This window comes from Pantherophis guttatus, chromosome 6 (assembly GCF_059756535.1).
Source record: "Pantherophis guttatus breed Tessera chromosome 6, ASM5975653v1, whole genome shotgun sequence".
Taxonomy (NCBI): domain Eukaryota; kingdom Metazoa; phylum Chordata; class Lepidosauria; order Squamata; family Colubridae; genus Pantherophis; species Pantherophis guttatus.
The window spans coordinates 46246752-46267429 of record NC_142068.1 but is presented as its reverse complement, the minus strand read 5'-3'; the positions used below and the strand labels follow the sequence as shown (position 1 = coordinate 46267429).

The window sequence follows — 20678 nt, the reverse complement described above, 5'->3', positions numbered from 1 at the left end:
ACTTGTCCTGAAATCAGTAAACTCGGATTTGCCTTAACGATGATTCTAACTCGAACTCTGGGCGGGGCAAGTATCCAAAAACTGGTGTGAGAAAAGTCACCAGCAATCTCGTATCCAATATAGTCGGCTAGTATGTTCCAGGAAACGTAAAACGGGAAGTTTCCCTTTTCAGCAACTGAATTCAAAGCTCCTTCGTAGCCAGGACGGGACCCAACCCAACCCGGACCTGAGACCTCCCACCCCTGCACAAAGCAAAGCTTCTAGCCAGGTCTTTAAGCAGCATTTCTCCCTCCTTCCGCCCCGCGACTACGCAGTTTCAAACACAGCCCTCCTCCCTTATCGAGCGGGCGGGCCTTGATTTCAGAGTCCGCTCCTTAGCAACGAGCTAGGCCGCACGCCCTGTTTTTCCCAACCAGCCTTCCCCAGCTTAGACGCTTACAGGTCGGCGCCCAGCGCGCTGAAGCCTGCGTTGAGGCAGAAACGGGCGAGGCGCCTCCACAGCACATCACGGCAAGTGAAACGGAAAAGGCGGCGACAGGTCTGGCCCAGGCGGCCCAAGGCCCTCGCGTCCAGGTACGAGCAGATCAGCAGCAGCAGTTCCTCCGGCAACGCCCACAGCGGAGATCGGAGCTCGGCCAGCGGAGGGCTGCTGGGCCTCCCCATGGAGGGGTGATCTCTCCCAGCCGGGCCCGGCAGCGATAAAATCAACAGCGGGAACGCTGCTGCTGCTGCTTGCCGGGCCCGGGTAGGCCGTCGCTCTTCGGGGCGGCTGTTTCTGCCCGCCTGCCGGAGCGGTCACATGAGTGCGCCCGGCCCTCCAAAGACCGGTCTTCGGTAATGCATTAAACGCCTGAACTGGCTCTGCGTGGAGTTCAGGATAGAAGAAGACAGCCGGATACTCTTTTCTCCCCAGGCCCAGCATATGTTTCTCGTAAGGATAGACTTAATTGGAGGCAGGCCTAGTTCTGCTAAATGAGCTGGTAGGCAATACGTAGTCTAGCATATTGTGAGAACCCAGCCTGGGCGGTTATTTTAATTCATGCACAAGCTCAGAAAACGGGTCGATTATTAATGGCTAAGTATCTTATGCAAAAACTGCTCAGGCTAGGTTTATTATCTCTGCAGGCGTTTTCTGCATATTTTCCTCCCTCAGGATTGTAACGACTTTATACAGACAATAGAAATAGATATGTATCTTCCTGGTTCCTAAACAAGTGGCAGGTATCTGTGTTACTTGAATTGCTAAGTTGTCATTTCAGAAAAGTTATGTCTATATGTATTGAGATAGGACTTGAAAGCAAATTGACAATTGTTCTATGGACAGTATCCTTGAACACTAAAACTCCAAACTAAACTTTTCTTGTTAGGGAACATCACAACATCACAACTACTAAAAATCCAGGTCCTTGGAACTGCCATATTTGAAAAAAGTTCTGCAAAATGAAGGACTTCTATCCAGTTACTTTTAATTAGTATTACACTTCTTATAAAAATAATATAGCCTTATTGCAATACTTAACCAAACAATCATGTAGAAAAGATGCTCTTATGATCCCAGACATTTTATGGAACTATAAAATGCAAGTACTATATCTTCATTTGTCCTGTATCCTGATATTACACAATCATAGGAAATAACACTTTAAAAGCACAAGGATATTTACTTTTTACAGAGGATAGAAAATTTAGTGTATATATTGATCTAAATTTGAGGAATAATATCACAAATATTCTGATGGAATTATTATTCTCCCCTTTTAACCAGCGTTTCAGGTGAGGTATTAAAGAATCACCCTACATGCAGTTTAGGTTCTGTACATATGCGTAACTACCTTACAAACTTAGCCTATTTATTTTGAATTGTCATGAAGGGAAACATTAGAGACTGCACAGAATTTTGTGTGTGTGTGTGTGTGTGTTTCCAGATACGTCTCCTCATAAAGAGCAGTAAGTATTATACATTAAGAAGAATCAGATGTTCACACAACATCTCAGAAACATCTGTCCATCATAGAGATACTTTATTATTACAGTCCAGCACACTTTCAGGAACAATGTAAATAAATGTATGTTTAAGTATAGTCATTTAATTTTCCTTTTGTCCTCAGACACTCCATATTTACCATCTCCAGAATATCTAAAAATATAACTAACTGCTGTTTGCCCAGTATCTGCAAGTTTTTCATTTCTTTTCATGTACACTGGAGAGGGCAAGCAAATGAATGAAAAATATAGGTATTTAATAAAATGTGTATCATCATCAAAACAGTTGGATATCTGAATAGATGCTATTTTAATGTTGCCAAAATCCCCGTAGTATAGAAGAAATACATTGATAATGACAGTTAATATGGGCTACAGATTTTACTATCAATACAGTGATTTTTTTTTCCAAGTATAAAGGGAAGGGATGCAGTTATGTCCATATCAAGGGTCCCCAAACTATGGTCCACAGATCGCATATGGTCCGCCAAAGCCATTAATCCGGCCCATGCAGGACCACAAGGCTGCCCTGCCCACATTGCCCGGCCGGCCCCCACTCTTTGGCCAAGCATAGGACTCACCTTCGCGAGCCCCATGGGCTGGAACTGGAAGGTAAGGCCAACAACATTCTGGAGGTGGGGGAGGTGAAAAATGGGGCACACAGACACCCCGGGTGGTCAAAAAATAGGCTATTTTAGCCTGTTTTTGACCAAAAAACGAGCCGTTTTAGCCCGTTTTTGGCCTGCAGAATGCTTCTGGACGTGGGTAAAAAACAGGGCCATTTTTCACCTCCCCTGCCTCCAGAAAATAGAGAAAAAGAGAGAGAGAAGAGACACAGAGAGAGAGAGACTTGTTGATTGTAAGCTCCTTGGGGCTGAGAAAAATTGCTGCAAAACTGAGTTTCCTGAAGTGGACCACTAGACTCCTAAACAACTGAAAAAATGATCTAGTAAAAAGAAAAGTTAACCAAAAGAGCAACGTGCAAACGAAAGCAAAAAAAACAACCAGGAGGAAAACAAAGTTTAATTTGTGTGCATTGTTTAATGGACTCTTAAATTGGCCACACCCATCTAGTCACATGACCTAGCCACACCCACCCAGCCGCTCCAACCCCCCCCCAACAGTCTGAGGGACAGTGAATTGGCCCCCTGTTTAAAAAGTTTGAGGACCCCTGGTCCATACTATCACAGAATCTAGTGATAATTAGAATCAGGGATCTTCTTGTATTGAATAGTAATCCTGTAAATAAATACGGGAGACAGATTACCTCTTTATAGAGAGGAGCTGAAAGTTGAAAAGTTAGTTTGAAACAGATACACAATTCTTAACAATTGTAACTCTTGAATGAAAGAAATGAACAGTGATAAACTCTATTTCATAAAGTTTTCACAAATATGGAAATATTTTCATTAAATAGCATTATTTGCTCTTACTTTTGCAAACTAGAGTATCTCTTTATTACAGTCCAAGGCCAGTTTTCATGCATTTTTACATAGTTGTGATATATTTATTATATACATTATTATAAAATATTGCATAACAAAAGTTCATTTAAAATACATCAAGACCTTCCGTGAGACTGAATACGTTTACCCTCTTATAAATGATATTGGAGTGCTTATCCATTAAAAGATTGGAGTGCTTATCCATTAAAAGAAGTCAAATATATTAATTTTCTAAGTACCTAAGATGATATAGTAATAATAGTAGTAGTTACATTAGGTTCTTTAAGAAAAAACTCTAAAATTTGGGTAGAGACGGGTTCTTAAAATAATTGGTTGACTGAGCTTTTGTCTCCATATTTGATACTCAAAAAAAAAAAAAAAACCCTACATTGATTTGCAGTTCCATGCCTTTGATGCACTCTACAAGTAACTCTCGTAGACATAGATAACTGATGCTCTGGTCCAAGTTTTGATACTGGTTATACACTGCAGTGCCAAACCAGTTACATCATAGTTATCATAAAGTAAAGCCAAAAATCATGTTAGAATTCAAGTCTAAAAGCAAGTAATTGTGTGGAAGCTTACAACTAATTAATTAACTTTGTTTTTATTTCCAAATGTGAAAAACATGTTTCCATATAATAAATAACGTGAATCACAAAAGCCATCAAATTTTGCAAATTTGCATCATGTCTATCCTACACTGTAATCAGCAAAAAGTCATGGTCACGCACTATAGCTACTTGAAATACATTTAGTCTCCTGTGGTTGCAGGCTTCCTTTTTTTTCATGATATTGAGCCATTATTTAAGTGTTTTCTTAGATTAATAAACTTGCCTTTTTCTTTCACTTGACTACAGCATTAATTCCGTTTTATCTGCAAAATTAAAGACAAGCATGCAGAGCCTAATAGAGCACTGAGCATTTGTGGGGCTTCTGTCATTATGGACAGTAATTTCCATGGAACTTTCAAATTAAATAAAATGCCTTTCACAGAAGCAGGCTATTCTTGCACACCAGCAGAATCAGACTGTTAGAAAAACAATTTGATTATATTTACAGATTGGTTACATAATTTTGTTTCTTCACTACTACGAGAAGGTAAAAATTTGGAGATCAGGTAAGATACAGAGGAAACTGATTAAAAGGAAGCTGGGGGGTGGGGGTGGGAATTAGCAAGGCCCAATTTCCTTGAAGTACATGGAACCTGTTTAAAGCAACAACTTTGAAAGCCCAGACAATGCATACCTCAGTGCAGAAAAGAAAAAATAAATGAGGAGGACCATACAGCTGACAAATTCAGTCAAGAAAGGTGTAAGGCACATCATCATCATCATTATTTAAATTTATATGCTGCCCATCTCATGGTTTGAGGTGACTGAATGGCTTACAATGTAAAGAACTGAAAGTTGATTGCAGGTTCATTGTAGCATTCAATCCAAAAGAAAGAGATTCTGTATTGAATCAGTTAAGTATCTTTGTTGGCACTTGTTTTTTCATATTTAATCTTAATCCATTTTTCACTATTCTCCTTGCTTGCATATCATTTGCATTTTCAGCTATTAAAAGTATAGCTTAGGTTATTGATTATGCTTCCTCAAATTTTAAAACAATGCTCATCTTTCAGTCTAGTTTTCCTCTATATATATTCTGTATAAATGTTGAATAGATAGGGAGCATTTACAATTTTGTTTCAGTTCTTTACTAAACCATATACAGTTTGTTTCATCATGTTTAATCTAGACAGGATTCCTAACCTGTGTGTAGTTTTTGCATGAGGACAATGAGATATTCTGGAATTCCCATTTTTCTAAATACATTCCACAGCTTGACATCAATACAATTGAAGGCCTTTTTATAAGCAAATACTGACTTCTTTGGAATTCTTTTAGCTTTTTCAATTCATTCTTCATTGAATTGCATTCATCAGCAATAAGTCTCTTGTTTTTCAGCCTTTCCCAAAGCCATCTAGTATCTCTGTCAGATGATCCTAAGCATTATTTTGCTCGCATGTGGAATTAAGGATGTTATATGACAGTCTGCATATCCTGTTAACAACTCCTTTATTTGGTAATAGTATGCAGATCAACCTCTTCCACTCTGTTAACCATTGTGTCATTCTCCAGATTTATTGAGATAGTTTGATTATAGAATCTTTATAGATTCTTCTGTTGTTTACCACATTTCTGAAAATATTCCATCACATTTGCTAGCCTTCTACCTTGGTAATAATCACAGTACTGTTTGCCTTCGTCTTCCAGTACTTGAAATATTTATAAGAAAGAAATACCATCTAAGGTCAACACTGCAAGAGCCATCTTAGTGAAGTGGTTAAGGCACTAGATTAGGACCTGGGAGACTATGAGTTTTAGTCCTGTTTAAGCACAAAGTCAGCTGTGTGGCCTTTAGCCAAACACTTTCTGTCAGCCTTAGGAAGGCTGACAAACCACTTCTGAAAAATCTTGCCACGAAAGATTGTTTTGTATATGTGTCATGAGTAGTAAAGAATATGGTCAAATTTCAATCCCTTTCAATTTGTTGATGTCTAAGATGTTTGACAGCTAAGTTTGTTTCATAGATTCATCTTTCATTGTATTGAGTTTCCTGTGTTCATGTTTTTTACATTACATGTTCCCACAAATTCTACCTTTTCAGCTTCAGCTTTTCTTTTTCTGCTTGGCAACATCAGCAACTAGATGTCCCAAAGGCTTTAATCTAGTCATGTTGTAAACTCCATTAGTTCTGTAAAATACCCTCAGTCTGCTTCAGTAAAGTAGCATCCAACATAAGCGGCTCATCATCCAGCATTATATTGTCTATCACAATGTGTATTCATGTGATTATTGGGTAAAAAAGGAGTGGTTTACCATAACCTTCTCAAATGCAGGATGAAATGATGCTATTGCTTTTGTCACTAAAGTGATCATTTACTCCCAACATCTTCCTATACAGTATCACATTGCCTAATACACCGGGCATCAGAATCATTGATGTGTTATATACTCTTGGCATATACTCCAGCGTTCTTTGCTCACTTCTGCCAAAACACCTGTCGCCACCATAATGGGACAACATAGCAGGATTTGGAAGGCATTGAAATGTGAAGGATACTCTAAAAAAGAAACATCAAACTTTTCCGTACTATATAATGAAACATCTCAACACTTGACTAGTAAATTATCTGTGGACTGAACGTGCTTAGAATTTTTTAAATCAAATAACTTGAAGTAAATTATTAGTCAGTTTATTATCATGTCTGCTTAAATAGATAGGTTTAAATTCCTAAAACACACTCCATAAAAAATTCCGATTTTTTTATAATTATTTCCTAATTTTATAGTTGTGCTCGTGATTACAAATTACAGGAGCTAACAGGGTTTGAGAGAACTATTTCTTCTTTTTTTGTGCCATGGCCGTCATCAGACGTTGCCGATCATGTTGGCGATCCTATTTTTATCAACAGCCACACAAAAAAGTGTTGCTGAATTTTGTCCAAACCAAACCCTTAGATTTTGAAGCCATGATATTCTTCTTCTGCCTGGACCTCATTTGCCTTCAATCTTTCTCTGGAGGATTAAGTGAAGTATGCCATATTTTTCCGGGTGTCATATCACATGTCCAAAATATTCTAACTTTCGCTTTTTAAGGGAACTATTTGGGAAAGGCTATTCTAACAAAAGTCTCCTCATACCAACCTAATAAACCAGTCTGTTATAGAAAAAGCAAGTCACTCTGGCTTATTATTGTTAAAATGTTAACAAGCAGTACTACATAAAATAGATGGTTATATTTTCTTGGATCAAAACTGACACTATCCTTGACACTAGGATCATTAATATCTGGAGAAAGTAATAGGTTTCTCAACCCCTCAGCATTATTTATTCTATTCTTTTCAAGAAGGAAGAAATGATCTTCCAAGTGATAGTCCTGTTAGCTATTCAGACATCGAGAAAGATCATTATTGGTTTTTTAATTGAAGAAACTGGTAGATGGGCATCTGAGAAGATTCTGTTTTTTAAAAAGAGAAAAGGAGTACAGGGTATTCTTTCCCCACCAATGTAAGTGCTGCTCTTTAGGATTCAAACAATAGTTATTTATTCTTCCAGAATATCAGCATGAAGGGGCTCAGCCTTCATCACAATTTTAAATTTTTCTTTTGACAACTCGCAGGAAATATATTGTGGCTCCTAGGCACATTCAAGCTTCATTGATCTTCCATTGAGGAGGTGGCTTTTTAGATGTCTTAAAGTTGTTTCTTATGTCTCCAAGGTTTCTTATGGAAACCTTGGAAATCTCTAAATTTGTTGATTGAATCCTCTTCTACCCTTTTCTGTTTCAAAGCTATAACTAGATATGTATTTTCATTTAATATTCTAGGTTTTTTTAAAAAAAATAACATTTGTTGAGGGGGAAAATGAACAGATATTTAATAGAATCCTAGAAGGCAAGAAGTGGAAATTTAGCTATTTGATATAAAGATCTTGAAGAAAATTCATCTTGCAATGAAAAAAAGAAACCCCTTGTTGCCAATTGAGAATTATCCTTGAAGAAGTAAGCTTTTTCCACCAAAGGAGAAAAATATTTAAAATTCTATCTCATGATAGTTTTAATTCTGTGAATTAATAGTGAGAAATATAGAATTGTCTTGGTCCTTCTGACATAAGTAACATTGGAAGAAAATAGGAATAGTCATAGAATATATTGCTCAGCCTTAGAATTACTACAACAGTTACGGGAAATCTACAATTCTCCCATCTCAGGTAGAATAACCACTGGAGTACTGTAGTCAACAAAATTTGAATAAGCACAGATTCCTTCTCTCTTATAGGACTAGCCCACTTTCAATCAAAAGCCATGCAGTTTGAGTGGATAAACCCTTATACAGTGTTCCATTTGGTGTTTATGCTGAAACCAATTTCTGAAGTAAATACGATGTGTTAATGATTTTCCTGCCTCCATACACACACAAAGCCATCATTCCCTGATTTATGCCCCTTTTAGGCTGCATTTAATTCAGCTTATCATAGTTCAGTATTAAGTGTCTTCAAACTCAATCCATGTGATTAGTTTATGTGGATACAATTTAAACTCACTATTATGAAAAGTCGGTATATGTAGAATAAGACCGCTTATTTGATAGGCATAAATGTCCATCTGCAGGGACTGATCACATACTGGTTGGCATGTAGGTCTATGGGGTAAAAAATGTAAATGGGGGGGGGGCAGCCAACCTAACAAGATTTCAGATCGAAGAGAAAAATCTCAAATCATTGGGAGCAATCACCCCATGTTCTCTAAATGAATAAAGTTATTAGATCTTATGTGAACTATTAAGAATAGGTTTCTCTGTATATGTCAGTGATTCCCAGTCTTTTTGTTAGGTGTACAGGAATTTATGTAGATACGCTTATGTAATGCACTGCATAAGGTGGTTTTCAGAACATGGAACAAATTGATGCCTAATCTGTGCTTTTTACATTGTTGGATTTAAACTTCCCATCTTCCTAGTTAGCATAATATCAAGTCCAATATAACCAGAGGGCAACCAGTTATGAAAGATATTAAAACATAACCAAAAGTCACCAGGCACTATATTGAAGAATTACCTCTTCATTACCTGACTGTCACTTTATTTGCAGTTCATTTTTCAAAGACCTGTTCTTTATGCTGCTCAAGCTTTTTACCTCTTCAGCAAATGACACTAGCCATGCGGATGGGATTTTTCTCTTTTGTTTTTCTTTCCAGCTAACACTTTTGTGTATTCCTGAAATTCAAGACACCTCTGATACTAGTGAGGTACTTATCTGTAACGCCATCACTTTGAGGGATTAAAGCCAGTTACTTGTTACACACTTAGATCAAGAGTTATCTGAGTAGAGAGGCTGCCCTGTTAGGGTTGGGGAAATCTGGTTTTGATCTTGAGTTGTTTTGATTTTCTCTTGAGAGCAAAACCATGTTATTTTAACTCTTGAATAAGGTGGGCTACCTGGCTGAGTCCCTCTCTTCTTTGGCAGAAAGGATTAGAAACTTCTACAAAATCGGCTCTCTATTAAAGCAGAGTGCTCTCCATTGAGTGGCAAGGAATGGAATTGTTTTCAGATTATATGTGTGTGCATGCGTGTCTTTCCCACATCAAAGACTTTGATGGAAGTTGTTCACGCTATTGTCAGGAATGCAGGCATCGGCACAAAGGTGATTAGCAAAATTGCTTTTCTACTAGAGAAGCACAAAAAATTATCAAAGGATTAAGAGGGATAAAAAAGGTTGCATTGAATTTGGGGTGCAGTCTTCTCCAAATTATGGTTCATGGATTTCACTTCTCTGAAGAAGTAGCAAAGCAAATCACAGCAAAAAAGAGTGAGAGCTGTTCTGCATTTATGACTTTTTTAAAAAGTATTATTTATAGCTGTTAAGACAGAAACCAACCCCAAAGCCATGTCCTCTGACCTTCTGAGCAATTTCCCAGATCTAAGTAACTTTATTCATTAAAAAAATTAAGACTATAATGTTCTTTCCTTCCATAGGAAAACACAGCAGATTTGAAATCTGAAATACATATAACATTCTGACCATAAGAAAAATTTGGAATACTCCTATAAAAGAATTTTGGATTAATAAAAGTTTCAGTAATTTTCTACTGTTGCTCTCTGAGGATCCTATTCTAGTAAGAATCTGTATCAGCTAATCCAACCAAGATATAATTTCTGTTATATGACTACCTATCATCTCCCAGCTATTCAGCTTCTGTCTCTAGGTGCAACCTATTAAGCATAAATTAAGCATAAAGAGAAAACAGGACAAGCAGTGCCTGCGCTCCAATTTCCTCTTCTGTATGGAAACAAAATAATCATGTTCAGTTGAATCAGGTTCCAGCTTTAGTTTAGATAGAACCTAACCATATTGGGAACATCCCTGTCTCCTTTCCAGACTTAATATTTTATTGGTCTCTTGTGACATTGACTCTTGTGACTATGACTGGTTTAGTATCTGCTCCATCCAGTACATTCAATATTACTTCTATGGTGGTTCAAGATTGACTGTAATCCACAAATCAATTTATAGCTTCCACTAAACAGACTGAAATGTCTACTCTGCATTTCTGTAAAAAACTAAGTCTAATTTAGTTCAGTAAGGTTTACTCCAAAAAACAGTCCAGATAAATCCCATAAAATGCAATATCTCTTATGTCTTAACCAAATATGTTTAGGACTGTGTTGCTATTAATGCAGCTCAGTTTAATTTTTGGACCAGAGTTGTTCATTACAATAACATTCAGCCCTGTTCTTGAATTTTATTTTATTCCCTCTTTTTAACCAAAATGTTCTTAAGTATCTCTTCACAAGAAGATCATTTTAACTTTAATCCAAACAATGTCATCTCTCCCTGTGCCCCAGGCTATATCAGGTTGTCACTCACCAGCCAGCTGTGGAATTCTGAAAGATTCCATTTAAAATGCTTTACAATTCCAAATGCACAATTTCTAATGCCACAGTGTGACTGCCACACAGACTGTGAAACGCCCCAACCCTTCAGGCTTCAAAGGCCGGACATCCTTGATCTCCAGAAGGAATGTGTTTGAATCCTGGGTCTTTTTAGTGGGCTCTTACAAAGATATTTATTTTAAGAGAAGCCTCCCCCCCTTCACACTTGAAGCCTGACCTTGCTTTTCTAGAAATCAATAGCAAAATCCCACCTACTCCTTTGATAGCAGAATTGGGCCCATTTCAGTGAACATTTTTTGTGGGCTGCTGAAAGCTTTTGTCATGAACAATTAGAACTTCATAGAAAGACTGCTTGAGCCTACTTTCTATTTACTGCAAAGGCAAGAGTCAAAGAAACAGTCCATAATATGACTCCCCCCCAACACACACACACACACACACACAAGATTCACAGCCCTTTTAAAGCTTTTCACTTGCATTACTATCCTCAGGCATGTGTCCTCTAAATGTAAAATTATGTTGAACAATTAACTTTTCTGATTAATTAAACAATAAATCCCTTATAATGATAAGTACAAATTGATTTAGTATACTATATTTGCTAGAAATTTATAGCTTATATATTAAAAATATTATATATTTTTCATGTTCTATACAATAATTTTTGCTGATCAAGATGCTTATATTATCAGCTGTCCTTCCCTTTTCTTATAAAACCTCTACAGATTAAAAGAAAAAAAGTGAATGTGTTAAGATGGAAAACATTGTATTTAGGTACTCCTATGTGTATCTATTCAGAAGTAAGGCCTATTGAAATAAATGGGGGCTGCTCCCAGATAAGTGTGTTTCGAATGGCAGTATCATTTAAAATATTACATGTAGATTTAACAGCAAACACATATATTTAAACATTTATTCTATGCTTTCTATACAATGATTAATGTAGCATCTAGTTACAGACTTTATGATTTACAAGATTGTGTTTTCAAGATTGATTTACATTACATGAATATATACTATTAAATGAATAAGTTTACATTTGAGAAGTCTACATTTTATTATAATAATTTATATTAGTACTAAGTGTAATTGTGTGATGGAGTAATACTAGGATAGAGTTATAAGTTATTTTTAGTAAGAATGGGATGCAAGTTATTAAACATCAATATATCTATGCTAGCCATGATCAAAATGTTGCATTTCTTTCATTTTTATAATTTTGACAGAATATTTCTTTATAGCTATAAAATAGAATCCATATGAAGTAATGGAATAATAAGGTTATTAGCCTTTATGACAAATTATACAGATTTTATGGAACTATTTTTCATTTTGGGGGGCAGCTCCTGAATTTTCATCAATAACATTGAAGCAATATATTTTTGATAGTACATTTAAGGGTTCTTAATAATATAACAATTTTGTTAGGATCACTTCATGTAATATGTCAATCTTGCCATAGAAAAGCATGGTATTTTTGTGGGTTTATTTGTTTACATAAAAAAACAACCCCATTCCTAAATAGTAAATGTTTTTCTTCAGAACTACGAGGACTGACATTTCTGATTGTTTTAACATCTGCGATCCAGTAGATAGGTGGCCAGATCATACAATTTTTAGATATATATGTGTGCAGTATGTCACTGTATTATATTATGAAAGAAATGAATGAGATTGCCTTTCTTAATCCAGACTCAACTATGTCAAATCTCTCTTCTGAAACAGTAAAGGATACATAAGTTCAGAGGTAGAATGCTGAATTCTTTAAGGCTCCATTCCACTCTTCTCTAGTTTCTGTTCTAAATATTTGCAAAATGCTATAGATCTAGTATTGGGTCTAACCTGATCCAACTATTGATGATTATATCAATTTCTTTATTCTTTTTGATCCCCACAATGCATCATTCTTTTATAAAACTATTTCATGCATTTGGATCAGTTTTATCATGCTGTTCTTAGAAAAACTAACAAATGTTAGCTTTTACCAAAAAAAGGTAAATGACCACTTAAATAATGTTATGTGCAAGCTATATTTGGAGTGCAAAGAAAATTTCCTATTAAATGATCCAGTGTACTCCTTCCTTCCTTCCTTCCTTCCTTCCTTCCTTCCTTCCTTCCTTCCTTCTTTCCTTCCTTCCTTCCTTCCTTCCTTCCTTCCTTCCTTCCTTCCTTCCTGTGAATGGACTAATGCTTGCAGCTTTCTTGGCAAGATTTTGGAAGTACTTTGCCACTGCCTGCTAAGGCTGAAAGGGAATGATTGGCCCAAGGTCATCCAGCTGGCTTTGTGCCTAAGAACTCCTGGTCTCCTGTTTTCTAGTCTAATGCCTTAACCACTACACCAAACTAACATTCTGATTTTTAATTAATTTTTAATTAATTTTATTAAATATTTTAACCATTTTAATTTCTGCAACCATTTTTGCTAATACATATGAAGAACAATTGCAGAAATTAGGTATGTCTAATCTAGCAAAAAGAAGGACTAGAGGTGATATGTAGCAGTGTTTCAATATTTGAGAGGAAGAATAAGAATAATCATATAGTAGAGGGGAGGAAAGAAAGAGCTGTGTGGTGACCTAGAGGTGAAGATGCTCGCCTCCAACTTGGAAAGTTGAGAGTTAAATCCTAGGCAGTGGCAGATGTTCTCTATCAAGACGCAAAGAGAAAATATCTGCTGCTAACTTCATGTAGGCATCAGGAAGGGCATCCAGCCAGTAAACGCTCAGCTCCATTCAGTCACCCCAACTTCACCCTGAAGAAAGGAATTAAAATAGGCCTGTCAAACTGGTGGCCTTTGAGCCGGATGTTTCACATGCAGGCCACACCCACCCCGGCTCCGCAAAGGCAAAAAATATCGCAATACATCATGATACATGACGTGATCAAGTTTGACACCCATGGTTTAAAGGGTCACAAAAAGAAAAAAAGGGGGGGAAGAAAGAAACGTAGACTGCACTCTACAGCATCTACTATAAACATTAAAGGAAAATATGGAGATCTGAGTGGAAATTAAACAATAGAAGGAAGTATGGAGCAGGCCTTATAACAAAGAGAATAGGATTCATGAATTGATCAAATCAGTTTTCCTATCGACTTTCTCAAAGGCATTAGAACTTTTAGAAGTTGCACCTACAATAAGACAAGACTGAGATCTTTATCTACCTGGCTCTGCTTCACCTTTATGCCAACAAACAAATACAAAAGCACAAGCAGAAAGATAGCACTTTACACTTCTGTAAGACATGCTTCACATCTCTGCCTCATCTCTGTTGTACCAGCCCAACTCTACTTCAAACCCTGGGAAAAAACTCACTAAAAAGATTTGCCGCCTAAGGGACCGTTTCGTTGCATTGTGTTTTCTAGCTAGACCTGAACAGACTGAAATCAATGCAGCTCCTTCCTTCTCCCCCCTCTCTTGTGTCTATTTTTTGTTCTTAGTTTGTGCCCTCTGCCTTAAACAAGTCCAGTTTAGTTACATCCCCATAGCAATGAACTGTCCAGCAGCTTCTGTTTCTTGTAAAAACACAAGGTCTTTTTCATAGGTTTCAAGTGCCTCGTCAGTTCAAAATGCTCAGAGTAGGGAGGGGTGCAATTTGCAGAATAAGAATGCAGCTGATTTAAGGATTTCTAATGCACTTATCACCATGGTATCTGAGTGCTTTTGTATTAATATAATACATGACACCAGTCATCCATTGTGGTACAGCACTGGAGATCAGATTTACTAGAAAATTACTTGCAAGGTTATAAGAAAACAAATGTGTAACACTGTGTATGTGTGTACTGATATCTGCGGTGAACTTTGGGGGATACTTATCACTGGGTCCGCTGAACTCAACTGGACTTACTTCTGAATAAATCTAATTAGGAATTCAACTGTAGGAACTCAATAGTAGGAATTTTACAGTGAGATTTTGTATAATATAGCATCAGTGGCAATGGATAGATCTTAAATTTGACTAACAGTTTGATATTAAAACATATAAGTTCACATATCTCATATTTAAGCATGAGAACATTTTTAGAAATACCATGAATATACAAGTCTCCTTATGTTCAGATGCTTTGTTCTGATTCACTTTTATTTCTCTGCTAAATGAGTATAGTATGGTAATTTGAACGAATTTTGAGTTTGCAGAATTCTTGTTCTTCAATTCCTGGAAAGGAAGGAAGTGATCCCATCAACTTGTTCCTGTGGTATTAACACAAAAAGCAGATCTAATTTGTTTTTAGAAATTACCCCCCCCACCACCACTACCACCACGTACATATAAACTTATTTTGGGATGACTGGATTAACTAGGCTACTATAGTTATAATTTCAGATCCTTCCATTTATTAATTACATAAATGTGTTTATTATTTAAGTGAAAAAAGGGTGGGGAGGGAGATAAGACAGGTATCATTATCCCTGCAATCATTCAAAAACTTGGAGCTACAGTAGTTTCTGAAGCTCTATGCAACTAGCTAATGATACTAGTTCTTTCCTTTTCTAAATGCATACAGGTATTTACTATAATCAATGTGGTATGTGTGGCACTGATCAGAATCAGCTCCCTGTTTTGAAAGATAAGATAGTATTAACTGATGGTACAGCTTTGATTTATATTTTCTGCTTTCCCTTATTTCTAGCCTACCACACAGTATACTAATGTTCTAAAAAGCACATATAATTTACTCCCCCATATGTTCAATTACATAATAAATAAATGTTGGACCTGGTCTTTGGGTGTTCAGTAAATTTTGTTGTATTCGTTGTATACTCTGTATACACATACAATGACAATAAAGTTTATTATATTATTATTATATTAAATACTGCAGTTTTAAAATAATTTAACCACATCACTAAAAGCCCTCCCATATTTCTGGATTTGATGAGTTTCCATGAGAAAAAAAGTTCCACAGGTATAAAAAAATAGAGTGAAGAGATAGTGATCAAAACATAGTCTTTGCTCATCTGCAAAGATAGGAAAAAGTGTAAAGAAAGAAGCCCAAGCTGATAATAGCAAATATATTAGGAACTAACATTACATCATATTATGCTAGCTCAGTACTGTCTTATCTTGTTGGAAGTAGTTCTCCTAGGTCTTTCCCAACACATGGAAATGACAACAACTAAATTTGAAGTCTGTTACTTATAAAACAATTGCACTGTCCTAAATTACAATCATTCTTTTATATTTTTAGCAGACTTGATGTAGAGTGCAGTAGCTTCTGTTAACAATCAGCTATCCCAGGGGTCTGCAACGCGTGGCTCTGGAGCCACCTGTGGCAACACCCACCGGCACGTGATTTATTGAGCTTTTTGACCCATCTTTTTTTTTCGGAATTCAAAATGTTTTTGTTGCACGGAGAAATAAAAATTTGTTTTCTCTGTAGCAGTTTATTGATTTCATAAATGCAACACACTATCATTTTTTTATACATAGCATAAAGGTAAAAAACGATATATAAACAGCGTTATCTTCATTTTAGATGTCAAAAGGGTTTTGTGGCTCCCGGTGTTTTCTGTGGGTAATGGGTCCAAATGGCTCTTTGAGTGTTTAAGGTTGCCGACCCCTGAGCTATCCAATGGATATTAAGAAATTAGGTTAGCCTTATTTGCAGAAAGTTTAATTTTAAAGCTGCAATGCAACCAACACAGCAGCCCCACCAAAAGTGTCTTCTTATAGCCTACCTTTAGTACTAACATTTTATTTCATCCCAGGTATCAAGAGTCAAATTGTGCTATAGTGCAAAAATGAGTTGTTCAGTAAATGCAGTTGATACATCTTGATGGAATTAAGTTATTGTCATCAGATAGATAACTAATGTTATTCATCAGGTGTTGTTTTATATTTTTTATCACTGGGAAAGAAGAAACATTGTATTTTTTATTTTTTTTGCTTCAGATGCCAAAATAGATTGGATTTTATCTGGCATTAGGCCAAAAAAGAAATAAAAATATTGAAAGTTAGCAAAAATAAGTAAAGATAAATGTGGATAGAAGTTTTAAAACGCCAGCAAATAATATTGCAATCGCATATAATCTCCCACTATGTGGGAAACAAAAAGGGATAACTATGATCAGAATATTCATATGGTTCATTCCTACCTTTATTGCCAAAGGTAATAATTGTAATATGCTATAATAGTATAATAGTCCAATGTATATGTTGTATTGATTTTTGCAAGAATACCCAGTGATACTTATTTAAGACTTTTCTTTAAAATCTCCTGTGATGAAACTTTCAGACTATCCCCAGGCAATTATTTATTTTTTTCCAACTGTTTTCTTGATGTTAACTTTCACTTTTATTTAATACCAGGCTTTAAAATATTGGAAATTTGCCCTTTCCCCCCAAAAAAGAAATGCCTTCTGCCTCTTCTTATATAACAGTTATTTCCTTTTTATCAGCTTTATTGTTATTCTATGAATGCTGATTTCTCAGAGATTGAGGCAAAGTTTAAAAAATAAGGTTGGGGCAGGTTTGTTGGGCCTACTGACCTTTTCCCACCCAGCAATTTTTTCTGTCCCAGTGCAGAATGACAATAGAGCCCCTCGGACCGAACCCACTAGAATTATCTGTTGACACCACAGCAGATTTAGAGCAATTTTGTCGGTCCCCCACAGCATCTTGCAGCAGAACCAAGCACTACTTCCCCACTCACTCCCTTTTCTGTTGTTGTTGTTGCTGCTGCTGTGGCTGTTACTGTTTGTTTCCATTCGCTCCCTTTTATTCTCTGTTTCTTTCCCCCATTCTTGACTCTGACAGGGGCTCCCTTTTGTGCATAACAAGCCCTTCTGATCTCCATGAAAGGCTAGCCCATGTCATTCTTCCAGATCATCATTGTATGACATGTTTTTATATCAGCCTGACAAAGGAGCTATTTGATCAGGGGGTATGGTGTGTGATTGTAAGAAATTCAGCTTGCTGGTGGCAACCATTGTTCCCCAAAGCGGCTCCCTGACCCCATTCCATTCAAGGGAAAACTCCCTTGGAGTGGCCCCTATTCATTGAGAAACACCAGTCCACAGTCTCACTCTAGGAGCATGTTCAATTCAGAGGCATGTCACTGATATTGCCCATTGGCCAGCATTTAACCCTTTTGCAGGCATTAGATTTCCAGAACAACAACTGTTATCATAGCGATGGTCTCGAGGGGTTAGCAAGGCATTCCAGCTCATTTTGGCTCACTTTATCTTGAAGAAATTGAGCCTCCTTTTCAAAAGTCAGGTTGGACGATCATTTGTCCGCTGCTTTTCCATCCTGCCAGGCTGAGTTTCATGCTCCCACCAGAATAGCTGACAGCTTTCCACGATGAATCAGTAAATGGCCCAGTGAATAAGCATTGGGCTAAAAAGTGATTTTAAAAAACCAGTTTGTATTTCATAAAAAGAAACTCAAACGTCCTGTAGAGAATGCTGTTTGTGTTTAAACATACAGTTATCCTGATCCAGCAATCAGTAGGAAAGAGCACTCTAATCCTGGTACAAAACTTTTCCACCCAAAGAAGCTTAGCCATTCATTTCGGGTGGGGTGGGGCGGATATTTAATCCAATGTGTTTCTCACATTGATAGAGCTACTGCTGACCAGTGAGGACTATAAGGATTCAAGCACCTGCATGAGGTGTGAACCAGGGGTGGGTTCTACTTACCTTTACTACCGGTTCGCAACGAGGCCGCGCTCTTCTGCGCAAACGCAGAAGCATTTTGATGACATTGGGGTCGGTGGGCGGAGCCTCCTGCTGGTTTTATTACCGGTTCTATAAACCGGTGCGAACCGGGGGCATCCCTCCAACATATCTCCAGATTACAGTAAATTGGATATCTCCCAAATATTTCTTTGTCCTCTTTAGCCAATAAGCAAATGTATCTTCACAATGAAAGCTGCACGAAGACAATCTTATACCAACTTTGAATAGATAGAATATAAGAATTAAGATATATAAGTACAGGAACAAATAGACAGCCATATCTGTAGTATTTTCATATTAGCTAATTATAGACTAATGGATTTTTTTTCCTGTTTTTCTTATTTCCAGGACTATCTGACACAATTACATGCCTTATTCTTCAAAGGTAGCTAAGCAACGGCCAAAAGAGATAACTCATCTTCCAAGGAATACAACTGATTGCACTTCCAGTTTGGCTTATGAAGGATAGTGGATCTTTACAGGGTCTAATACATGGGGCTTGGTGAAGAACAGCTTTTTCTATTTATTGTTTAAAATGCCTGCAGCATTCGTTTCAGACTCCTAGAACTTCTTACAATATCAAAAATATATGATTGCCCTTGTAGAATTGTAATTTGAGTTACGTATTAATAATATGAAATTAATTTCCAATCATTTTGATTGGAACATTCTTTATATAGAAATCAGACAAGATACAGTACAAATAATGGAAAAAATAAAAATCATCAAGCATTACTACTCTAATGCAAAAATCAATATTTGTACTTTAAATATCCTTCATGGCATTTATACCATATACGGTATTCAATTGTTTCTTTAAGTATTTTAAAGAGTACTTAAATTCTTTTGAGTATTTTACAAACAATAGACTATATGCTTAAATTCCAAAAACGAAGCTATTATGATAAACAACCTTAACTTTTTTTCCAAATAAAGAATGTCAGTTGATTGCTGTTGATTTTTTTAAAAAGCTTCTTTGTTTTAAAGGCATTTTTCAAAGTTCATAGAAAAACAAGTTAAAATATAACATCTATTTTAATAATAATCTGTCAGGTAAAACAAGAGATTCAAAAACAACATATTAAAAAGCAAATATTATAAAACTATACAAACCTGAGACAGAGAAAGGATAAGAATGGCTACCCAATAATGAAGCTATCTAAGCATGTCTCCGGTTCCCTGGAAGTCCCAGGCCTAATGACATATCTAGGTCTTGAGGGACTTCTGGAATATTAAAAGGGATGGGGCTAATCTAATTTCAGGAGGAAGCATATTCCATAAGGCAGGTGCCACAACAGAGAAGGCATGTCTCCTGTGACCCACCAAATAGGTGGGTCACAGCTGATGGTATCTGCTGCATGCTTTCTCTGCCAAATCTAATGGGGCGATGGGTTGATTTGACTGGGGAGAGGTGACCCTTCAGATAGCCTGGTCCCATGCCATAAAGGCACTTAAAGGTTAAAACCAGCACCTTGAATTGGACCCCAAAACAAACTGACAGCCAATGCAACTCAGAGCAGTGGTGTTGCACATGCTGTTTTAGGAATGCACATAACTGCCCATGTTGCTGCACTGTCTACCAGCTTGATGAACTTGATGCACTCTGTCCATCAAGATAGTCTTCAATGGCAGTCCCATGTACAGCATATTACAGTAGTCCAATCTGGTGGTGACTAGGGCATGAGTGACTGTAATCAGGGCCTGACAATCCAGGAACAGGTGCAACAGGTACATGAGCCGAGATGGCGCAGTGGTTAGAGTGCAGTACTGCAGCTACTTCAGCTGACTGCTAGTTCAGCAGATCAGTGGATCAAATCTCACCGGCTCAAGGTTGACTCAGCCTTCCATCCTTCCGAGGTGGGTAAAATGAGGACCCAGATTGTTGGGGGCAATATGCTATTTAGTATACTGTCTTTGGTGTAAGCCGCCCAGAGTCCTCGGAGAGTGGGTGGCATAGAAATATGACTAATAAATAAATAAATAAACTAGCACACAAGACAAAGTTTAGCAAAGGCCTTCCTAGTCATTACTGCCATCTGCTCATCAAACAGGATTGTGAGACTAGGGCAACCCAAGATTGCTCACTGGGTCTGTCTGATACTTTTCTAGCACCAATGATGGCATAGT

The 20678-nt window shown here is 37.0% G+C and overlaps 1 protein-coding gene and 1 long non-coding RNA gene across 3 annotated transcripts in view; one reads left to right on the top strand and one right to left on the bottom strand.

Annotated features, from left to right (window-relative positions):
- The window catches only part of FBXW4 (F-box and WD repeat domain containing 4), a 70882-nt gene extending 69912 nt beyond the window's left edge, over positions 1-970 (bottom strand). Inside the window, exon 1 of one of the 2 annotated variants that reach the window (XM_034439924.3) lies at positions 440-970. In XM_034439924.3, coding sequence (XP_034295815.1) covers positions 440-663 — 224 coding nt within the window. In that variant the 5' untranslated portion in view covers positions 664-970. The remainder of the gene's footprint in view (positions 1-439) is intronic. The other variant, XM_034439925.3, reaches the window with a different exon arrangement.
- On the top strand, positions 434-19499 carry LOC117678628 (uncharacterized). Its single transcript, XR_004595078.2, has 2 exons — positions 434-573; positions 18900-19499. It is a non-coding gene; the product is annotated as an uncharacterized LOC117678628 (long non-coding RNA).
- The last annotated feature ends 1179 nt before the right edge of the window (positions 19500-20678 follow it).